Here is a 10,738-nt window from a genome sequence, read left to right on the forward strand (position 1 = left end):
ACTAAATGCACACATGAAGGGTAGAGGGTAATGCTGGAAAGGGTCCAAAATATAGATTGCCAAAAAAAAAGAAGAGTGAAAAATACATTGTTTCTCTGTCTCTGAGGAATATTGACCTGCTCTCCCCTCTCCATCCCACCAATCCCAGAAGAATAGATAATCAGAGGAAATACAGCAAGGGCCAAATATGCAACAAGCATATGGCATATGCAAGGCCCTGAGGTTGAGGCCAGAATGTGTGTTGTAGCCGTGTGGTTCATAAGTGGGTGACAGGGAAAGCTGTAACCAGACCCAGAGGCATGAGCTGCTTCTACATTTTGTAGAACTGCTGTTTTGGCAGAGGCTTTTGAGGGGCCCCAAAAGGGGAATGGAAGTAACGGACTAAGTTCCTGTGCTTGGAGGGCAGAGCCTTTGCTGGTGTGTTTTGTTTTAAGGAAGAGGCCAGAGGGTTGCTTATCAACTGCGGAGTGCTGTGTATTTCTGCCTGACAGGAAAGAGGAGGCTCCTTCATAAACAGACCTGGCCCTCTGGGGCTTCCCACAGTGGAGTGGGGAGATCGCTGACCAGAAGTGTACGGAGTTGATGCTTTGACTTTTCGAAGAAAATGCAGTGTTTGTCATCAGAGAGCCTTGATCACTTTTCCCTACCTAGAGCCATTGTTTGAGGGCTGCCCTGAGGCCAGTTTTGTTGAAGAAAAGACAGCTCCAGAGCCTTTTGCAGTGCTAAATGCAGACCATCTGTGTGACCCAAGGTTCCCCCGCCTCCCCACAGCCCTGCGCACTTGGCGTGAGGTATGGGCTTTGCTGATGCAGTGGGGTGTGTGATGAAAAGTGGGGTGCTTGATGTGCTCAGCTGCACCCTGCAGTAAACCTCCCAATGGAGGGGCTGTTGCCTGGCAACCACAGTCCCCTTGTGCAACAGCTAAGCCCCTTCTTCAAAAGGCGTTTCTGGGAGCAGGCTCCTCCTATACCTCCATTTCTCAGGCGGGTCATGTGCTCCGTGCACGGTGCTCTCTCCGCTGTAGCTAGGGCGAAACCTAGCCGTCACTACCCCTATTTCGACCAGGGGTATTCAGAAAAAGGCCTCCAAATTGCCAAGATTCTCTTATTACGGTTTAAAGGTCTCACTCTCCGAACCCTACGATACCTTTATGAGAGGAGGTGTTTCCTGAATACAGGTGCTAGTCAGTTGGATCACACAGTACAGATGATGGTGGTCTTCAAAGGTTGCAGGCACTGAAATCCTGGGCATTCGTCCTCAACTATCAGGGGTCTTTGCCCCTATTAACTGTCAGTCCGCTTGAAATCAGTTCTCTTTTCCCCATGCAAGAGGCTTTAAAGGAAAATAACATACCCACAAGCAGAACAGCCTATGGTACAAGGCCTTTTGGTCTAGTTGCTTCTGCCCATGGATGAGAAGAACATCAGAGAACATGGGCTTTTCATTGTTATACAGCAGAAACTAGGACACCATTGTAAAGCAATTATACTCCAAAAAAGAGGTTAAAAAAATAACCAAATAAGATAAAACAAAAACTGAGAAAAAGGTCTTTTCAGAAGTGCCCATGTGTAACATGCATCTCTCCTCACCCCTTTTCTTCATTAACTGCAGGAGAGACTGCAGGAAGGCAGCAGGTCCCCACCTCCCCACCAGCCTCGGAAAACAGCAGCGCTGCGCACAGCATCGGTAGCACGCAGAGCACGCCCTGCTCCAGCAGCAGCACAGCCTAGCCTGCCCCACCCACCGCCAAGGGCAGGACTGGGAGCCCACGCCTGGGCCCAGATTCCAGACTCGGGAGGCTAGATTGTGGGTCCCTGGAAAAGAGAGTGAATTTCAATATAGCGATCACCTGTTGTGTTCACCCCCCACCCAGGGCTAATATAAATGTGACCCCTGGGCTTCTGTAACACACTAGATTCATGTGAGAAAGCTAAGGTGGTGGCCTTCTCCACCAGCCCCTCACAGGCTTGGGGGTTTTCAATGTGAAACACATGCCAGTTTTTAAAATGCTGCTTTGTCCAGGTAAGAACATCCGTAATTTGGAGCCCTGCGTTTTACCCAGACGCAAAGGGTTGGTAAAAGGATGATAGCCAGATGGTAGAACCAGTGAGTAGATGTGGCCAAAGATTCTTTGATAACTGAACCAAGATGTAAAACAACAGAAATGCTTCGAGACTTTCTCAGTGTGTTCCTCTGTTTCTAATTTGCACCTTCTGGACGCACACTTCTCACCTTGCTGCCACACTCGTGGGGACTGCAGTGTCGGCTTGATGGGTGCTGCCCTCACGGACTGCATCCTGACACACCTCAAGGCAACATTCCTTTCTTGTGCCCTGGGCCAAAACCAGTGCTGATTTCCTTATCAGCTTCCTCCTTCTCCCCACATTCACACACCAACTGCAAAAATGTCTTAATGTAAATTTTGCATTTCTTTATAGGCATATAGAAATTGAAAATGGCCAAAATCCGAGACGGAAGATTTGTGCCCATTTATGACAATGTGTTCTATTACATTAATGTGTAAATGGGGGCAAAATTCGGTTGTAAAGTTGAGGAGGAATTTGCACAGTGATATATGTACCAGTACAAGTATATAATACGTCATTTGGCACATTCGTTTTTTTCAGTTTAAGAAGAGAAAATTCATTCCCATTTTAAAAATGTCCTACACCTTCAGAGTTGGAACTTATTCTTAAATATATTTGAGAGAATTCGTGTTTCCACGCAAAACATGTCAGCCTTTTCATTAGACCCTTTTGTAAACGCCAAGCTCTTGTAAGATGCAAATGTATGGCAGACTGTTGGTTATCTGAACAGTGTCACCGGTTCTGCCAAGAAACTGATGAGATACGGAAAAAGACACTCATTTGGATTGCTTTGGTTCTCTTGCCTTCAGTATACCCCCAAAACTCAAAAAGAATTTGAGGTGAATTTTATTAAAATGGAATAATATGATACCACTTTGCAGCTAAAATAAGCGCAACTGATACCTCTATGTTAAAAAAAGATGCCGGAGGGAAATGTCCATGCCAAATCATTTACTCCTGAAGGTAACTTCATTGCAAATAAATATTATTCTCTTTCCAGAATTCTCCCAAACAACTCAGAAGTCTACAAATAGAACAGGCTAGATTCTACCCCCAAACTATTCAGAAGCAAATCTAACTGCTCTTAAAATAAGGAAGTTGTGCCTGGTTCTCTGTGAATGGAATCTTAAGTAGGAAATGTTGATGTCACCGGAGACCTGAGGGCAGTGTCTACAAGGCAAATAGGTAGAGATTGACAATCGTTAACCCATCATGGAGTCATGCTCTGATTGATTTGATAGTTATAGACATTCAATCAGGATGATTTTAATCAAAACAGATTGTGGGCTAAGATTTCCAGGCTATCTATATTGATAATTTTGCAGATTTTCACAGACAAATGAAGATAGGAGATTAGAAAAACTTTTGCCTTCAGTTAACTTTTTTTAACATAAAGGTATGAGTGGAGGACCTAGATTATGCTACCTGTGTTTGAAAATAATGCGCTTTGCCTAACCTTCAGCAGAATGTATTGTTTTAGCATATTCTATGTATAAAAAAGTTTAAAGATGTCTTCAAAGAAGACTAGAGTCTTTAAGTCACTTATAGCTATATTTTACTACAAAAATCTGTGTATAAAGATATATTTAAGTGTTTTAGATAAATTTAAGTTACTCCATATGAAATGTTTAATTTCTGTTACTGTGAATTCTTTTGATCAGTTCTTTGCTTTTTAAAAATCCCTATCCATCCTGTTAAAAAGATGATTAACTATTAAGAGGTATTAAAAGGTCCAATTCTTAGATGGACAGGGTTAAAACATTTTGTAATATATTTAAATGTATATTTTTGAGAGAGATGCTACATTGCCGATGATTTTATAAATAATTTAAAATTAATTTACAAATTTATGGGTGCAAACCAAAAGATTTTAAAAGAAAGAGAAGAAGAAATCAACTTTTATTTGTTTGGGTCTTACTATCCAGAAGTATTATTCAGATCAAGAAATTCATGTTGATGAAACCCAATCCTGTGTTAATTGCAGAGTGAACATCATTAAGTATTTCTGAAATGTTTCTAAAAAGTGAACATTTTTTAAAAATTGTGTTTTCTCCCTAGCTTCCTGTTACAGCATTTCCAGTTGCTTCATATTTCACAGTTTTAATACAAAGTATAAGCTCTACTTTATAATACATCCTACAGGTTTCTTTAAAACTGTTTTTATATTCCAGTTAAATTCCTCTATCTGCAAAGTCTTCTGTTACTTCTGCAGGTTACACCCTTCATTTGCAGAGGCCATTTTGTTTTATTTATTTGATGCTAAAGCTATTGTTGAAATGCCCTAAACTCGAAGGCAGATTGTGTAATACCCTATAGCTTTTCACCGTGTGGTGTGTACCAGCCCGTTGCTCTGTATTTGGAAAGTCAGGTTCCTTCTGAGTAAGCTGTTTCTATAGCATTTTCTAAACAAAACAAAAGGTCTTTTCCTTGTCTGTAATGAGATTGTAAACCCGTTTCCTGTGTGTGTTCTGTTGTGGGCGTGCTTGTGAGTGTGTGTACACCTGCGTGCCGGTTTTTTTGTACTGTAACTACCTCATGATTTGAGTGATGGTTGTACTGCTGATTGTGTTAACAGAGCACATTTTGTTGGGTGACTCGTGAGTGTGATTTTTTTTTTCCTGTTTGTTTTCACTGGGGGTTGTTCATGAAACTGACAGATGTTTTTCTGAAAAGGACTATTATCAGTTTCCAAATACAATACTTCTCTCTTCTGGTTTTTCCTGAATGAGCCTGATTTTGTTGCTGTTTTTCATCATCTATGAGGGTAAAAAGAGTACCCTGAAAATCCCTGTGGCCAGTTTGAGCACCCCTATTGTACTCTTTTCTCTGTTCAGTATGTCGTCAATCTTATGAACATGCTTAGATGTATAGTTTTGATAACCACAGTTTTAAGTCCTTTATCTGTGCATAATAAAAAGATATATATCAATTATTAATACGTGTCTTGTTTGGTCATCATTAAATTCTACCCTCAGGCTGATATAACCCTTGTTCATTGTGCCTTTCTCCTAAATTTATCCTCCGCTACGACTGTGCTGACGAGGAGGAGGGAGGGGAAGGGCGAAGAAGGCTCACAGAGCAGAGGTGGGGGGGTAGACAGACCGGAGGGGATGTGCAAGAGCTGCTACTCTTCTCAGAAAAACATGGCAGGAGACCTGGAAGTGGGGGTCAGCCCTGGAATCCGCTCAGGGGCTTTCTGTCAATCTCCTAGAGGCACGGAGTGAGAAATAATACGTATTTTGGACCTACTATTTCCAATCCCTCCAAACACCTCAGTGCTACTTGTAGCATTCTCTATCAATACGCCATCACCATCTACCAGCTGCTCAAGCCAGAAACCTGGGAATCTCTCTGGACTCCTTTTTGGTTCTCACACCCCCAAATGAATAAATCCAAGTTTATTCTATCTTTCGAGTATCTCTTTCTCCAAACCATGCACTTATTTCTTCTCCTCCTGCTGTTACCCGGAATCCAAGGCCTGTTATCTCTTAAACTGAATCACTGCACAAGCCCACTTCCCAGCCTGCTCCCCTCCAACTGTCTCTCCACCGCGCAGCCAAAGGAGTCCTGAACAGCCTCAAGTCATGTCACCTTCCAGCTTAAAGCCTTTAAGTAATTCCTCTATTTGCCTTCAGAATAAAGTTCAGCCTCCTAAGCATGGTTCAAAGAGAGTAATCTGCTTACTTTCCAAGCTACTTCTCTCACCTCGCTGGAACTAAAGTTCTATGTGGCATATCTCCCACCAGACACATTTATGTTATGAAAAGAATAGCTTTTACTATCAGAGATGAAATTATAACATTGAATATGTGTTTACAAACTGCTCTCTCATATCCCTGCCTCTCCACCCCTTTTGAGAATTAGTGATCTAGATGGTTAGAAACAGACCCAAAAATGTATCAAGGCCAGTGGCCCATGCTCACACCTCACACAGGCAGGTGTCCACACAGCAAGAGCAGTGTGAGGGGCTTAAGCAGCATCTCACTCCAGCGAAGGTGGAGTCCTTGTTACAGATAAGAGTCCAGCCAATGTCCAGTACCCAAATTGTGCCCTGGAGCCAGCTCCTCGCTCAGAGGAAAAAGGGAGAAATTGGCAGGTCAACCAATTTTTCTGCTGTTAAACTCTCTTTGTATCTACTGAAGCAGAAACCTAGCTGATCCATAAATGAGCTTCAGAGTGTCTATTAACTACCTGAAATTGCATGTAAATTTTTGCATTGATGTGTCTGGACTTTTTTTCTAGTTTTGAGTTTCTTTGTTGAAAGTGTCCATAGCCCTTTTGTAGTTACACTGAATAAAAAATTATTTTTTTTTTGCAAACAGTTAATGTATAAAATAAATGCAAACAATAGACATGTAACAATGAAAGAGCCTCCATAGTCCTCAAATTTAGAGATAATAATACTGATTTAGTGAATGTGTTCCCAGACATTTCCTTAATGTTCATATCAACATGTAAATGTCACTACAATAAATAAGATCACATTATAACATTTGTGACTTGCTTCTTTCTTGTGGCATATCTTCCTTTCAAGCTTCACGAGCGCTGATCATCACTTTTGCACTAGACTTTCCATAAATTGCCAAAGTAAAAGGTGGCCATTAAAGGAGGTGAAATGAAACGAAGTTATTTGTTAATGCTCTTCCCACCCCCTCTAGTCACTTCCCTGGAGGAACTGCTTTTTTTCTAAGGCAAACATATTGATACATGTTCACAGATGAGGAAATTCTTTTGGTTTACACTGTATACATACTCTGAAATGTGCCTTTTTCACTTAACATGGACCTGCCTTTAGTTAGTACATATAGAACAAATTCATGCTTTTTAGTGGCTATATAGTATTTCATGTAATGAATTCAGCCAATTTACTACTGATGAACATTTAGAAGGGTTTTGCCAAGATACTCTACTGCAGTTAACATCCTTGTAACATCCTTGAATGTCCTGGCATTCTAGTACTTTAAAGAAAAAAAAGTGACAGAATCACAAAGAGAAACTGACAAATTCATCATCACCGTAGAAGACTAATATATCATTCTCAGAAGCGAATAAATAAAAAAAATTTGGATATGGAAGATTTGAACAATGAAGTTAAGCTTGATCTACTGGGCATACACATAGAATCTGTGACCCCAAATTTGAGAATTTTGTACATATAGAATATTTATAAAAATTGACCATTAATAGACCATAGTGGAATTCTCAACAAATATCATAGAACTTAATCATACTCGTCAAGTTCTTTATCCATAATGCAAGTAATTTAGAGATCAATAAGAAAATAATTTTTAAACACTCAATATATTTGGAAATTTTAAAACACGTATTCCTGGTTCAAAGGAGTACTTATAATAGAAATCAGAAAATATATAGACTTGAAGAATTAAAATACTAAATTCGTACATGCAGTTAAAGTAGTAATTTATGAGAAATTTATAGCTGTAAAATACTTATATTGGGAAGAAATGAAAGGTTGAAAGAATATTCAATATAGCAAATTAGGAAAAATGCCAAAAACTAATTATTATTTTAAAAGACTACTAGAAATAGACAAAAATTAAGTAAAAATAAATGCATGCATTAGGAATGAAAAAGGACAAATCAACAGATACTACAGAGATTTTAATAAATAAGGGATCACCATAAATAATTTTCTTCTAATAAATTTGAAAACTTAGACAACATGGATAATATATCAGTTAGGGTCCTATTGGATGAACAGAAGTCACACTGGGTATTTCAGCAGAGAGAAATCAATATCAGGAATTGGTTAAGCAGGTGTTGGATGGCTGAAAAGGTGAAGAGAGGACACTGAGGTAACACAGAGTTAATAAATGTAGGAAGAATTGCATCCCTGGGACTGGTGATTGTCAGCAGGTGTAATTGGGGGTGGTTTGCAGAGTCCCAGCACCAGCATCATCAGGCAGGTAGAGAAGGGAAGATTGGGATCTGGGAGACAGAAGCTTAGTAAATGGCACAGATGATTTCCTGGAAAACTACAATTTTCCAAAACCAATTCAAGAAGCAACAGAAATTGAAAATACATCTTCAACCATTAAGAAAATCAGGGATTAAAATCTACTTACAACGAAACAGAACATAAAATTAAAAAAAAAAAAAAGCTGCTAAGCCCACATGGTTTTACACCTAACTTCTACCAAGTAGTCAAAGAATTGATAACGGATAGTGCCAGGATCACAGTGGCTCTTTTATTTTGGGGGGGGGCGGCAGGTCAAAAGGAATGAGTTTTTTAATATTAATATCTATTACCACATTACTTTTTCTAAAGGTTGTAACAAATCACAATGCCACAGGCCTCCCCATCAGAACGGGGCATGTCGAAACAGAGCTTGGGCTCCCAGACTGTCTAGGTTTGAATTTTGGCTCTGCGATTTGCTAGCTGAACTATTTCCTTAATTTAAAAAAATTTACTTCTTAGCATTGCCATGAATATTAAATGAGATAATCCACATAAAGTGTTTAGCATATACTAATCACTTAATAAATATCATCTACTATTATTGTTACCAGCATTAAGTTTTAAATTTTGCCAGGCTGATGGATGAAAAATTGTATCTCCTTAGTTGACTTCATATTATCCTCATAACCAGTGAGTTTTAAGTTGTTATAAATTATTGGCTTTTTCCAGGTTCTTCTGTACATTTCTATTTCCTTTGCCTGCTTTTCTACTGAGTTGCATTTTTCTTAATACTTTTCATATTAGTGGCATTATATGTCACATGTCATGTATGACAAATATATTTTTCTAATCCACGATAGTTTTTTCTTTCATTCTGTTTATAACAGATATTGCCAAGATAAAATGTTTAATTTTTATGTAGTTGAATATGTCTACCTTTCCCTCTTGGGTTCCGGGTTTCCTGTCTTGCTTAGTGTCTCTCTAATTCTAGGCATATACTAATAGTTTTATTAATTTGTTTTTCAAATTTAGATCTTTATTCCATATTTTTGTGATGGCATGAGGCTAGGGGTCTATTTTTGTTTTCTTCCAGATGATTATTCAATTCTACCAGAACCATTTATTTAAAAGTTCATCTATTTCTCAATGAATTAAGATTTTGAAAAAGAATGGTCACTGTGATTTGGCCTTAGCAGATACTAGAATTTAGCACAAAATTTTAAAATAAAAATAGTATGATATTAGCACAAGAATAGTTAAATAGATTTCTCAAACAGATAGAGCATTCACAAAGAGATCTAATTCATTGGGACCTTAACATATGATAACTAGTCACAGTTTTCACTTGATTCTTAAAGGATTCCATGACCCCAAAATGGTTATAAATTCAAGACCAAAAATAAGAGCTATAGGTTGTCCCATTTTCATTGTAAAAAAACAGATCTGATTTTTTCTCCCATCCTTTAAAACATTTAGAGGAAAGGTTGTCTGAAAAAGAAAAAGTCGATTAATGTTAGGTCTACCCTAAACTTTCTGTGGGCATGATGTCGCCGCCCTGCTGGGTCTGGAACAGAAAATCAAGCCAAAGAGGATTGTGTTGGTCCTTAAGATCACATGGAACTTGTTTTGTTAGGTTTTGGACTTGCTTGGGTCCTGTCATCCCTTCCTTTTTTCTTATTTTTCCTCTTTGGAATGAGAATTGTGGGGGAGGAAAATAAAATGTTCCCTCTACCCTTCTAAGTTCTTAGCTGAGACCTCTAATAAAAGATGTATTAACAAAAGAAAAATAAACAAAAGTTTATTAACATGTATGCCTTATATATACATGGGAGACACCCAGGGAAAAATGAGTAGTGCAAGCAGGCGGCCTTAGAATTCAGAATTAGATACCATCTTAGGGAAAGAAGAGGGGGAAGTAGGCCTTTTAGGGGAGCAAAATAATTAAATAATTTTTAGGAAAGATAAATAGATGAACAGATGAGTTTGTGACAATGGTTAAGATTGATGTTCTATTCTCCTCTACTGTGATGAGTCAATCAATCTCCCCTGGTTGATAAAACTCCTGGGGAGAAGATTTATGACAATTGAGGTCCTTTTGGAGGATCTGTCTTCAGGCAGATAAGGGGGAGTGCAGAGTAAGCTTTTCCCCATATTTGCTGTTTTTCAAGTGCCTACAGCTCAAAATAGTCAATATACCAAAGCTGCATATTTTGGGGTAGTATGACTCCTAAACTCCTACAGTCATATCTTGGGGTGGCATGTTCTGCTGCCCTTCAAAATGTCTATCCTATGCCTGTCCCACTATTGTATTTTGGAAGCACACAACTTGTTTGGCTTTACAGGTTCACAGCTGGAGAGGAAGTTGCCTGAGGATGAATTGTACCTACCTCGATTCTCACTGTTATCAGGTGATATTTAGATGAGACTTCGGATGTTAAAGGCAATGCTGGAATGAGGTTGAGACTTTGTGGGCTGTTGGAATGGGTAGAATGTATTTGGCATGTGAGAAGGACATGATGGGGTGCTGGGGTGCTGAGTGAAATGCCAGGGACTGAGCGGTTGTGCCTTCCCACAATTCATAAGTTGAAGCCCTAATCCCCAGTGTGATGCTATTTGGAAAAGGGGCCTTTGAAGATAATTAGGTCATGAGGGTGGAGCCCTCATGTTGGAATTAGTGCCTATATAAGAAGAGACAGGAGAGAGCTTGCTTCCTCTCTCTGACATGTGAGGA

General features: G+C 39.2%; 1 protein-coding gene across 4 annotated transcripts in view; it reads left to right on the plus strand.

Annotated features, from left to right (window-relative positions):
- Nucleotides 1-5,023, plus strand: part of TGFBR3 (transforming growth factor beta receptor 3) — a 204,870-nt gene extending 199,847 nt beyond the window's left edge. For all 4 annotated transcript variants that reach the window (XM_030868645.3, XM_060302886.2, XM_030868646.3 and 1 more), the window contains exon 17: nucleotides 1,612-5,023. In XM_030868645.3, coding sequence (XP_030724505.1) covers nucleotides 1,612-1,730 — 119 coding nt within the window. In that variant the 3' untranslated portion in view covers nucleotides 1,731-5,023. The remainder of the gene's footprint in view (nucleotides 1-1,611) is intronic.
- Nucleotides 5,024-10,738: the final 5,715 nt, after the last annotated feature.

Source organism: Globicephala melas, chromosome 1 (assembly GCF_963455315.2).
Source record: "Globicephala melas chromosome 1, mGloMel1.2, whole genome shotgun sequence".
Lineage (NCBI taxonomy): Eukaryota > Metazoa > Chordata > Mammalia > Artiodactyla > Delphinidae > Globicephala > Globicephala melas.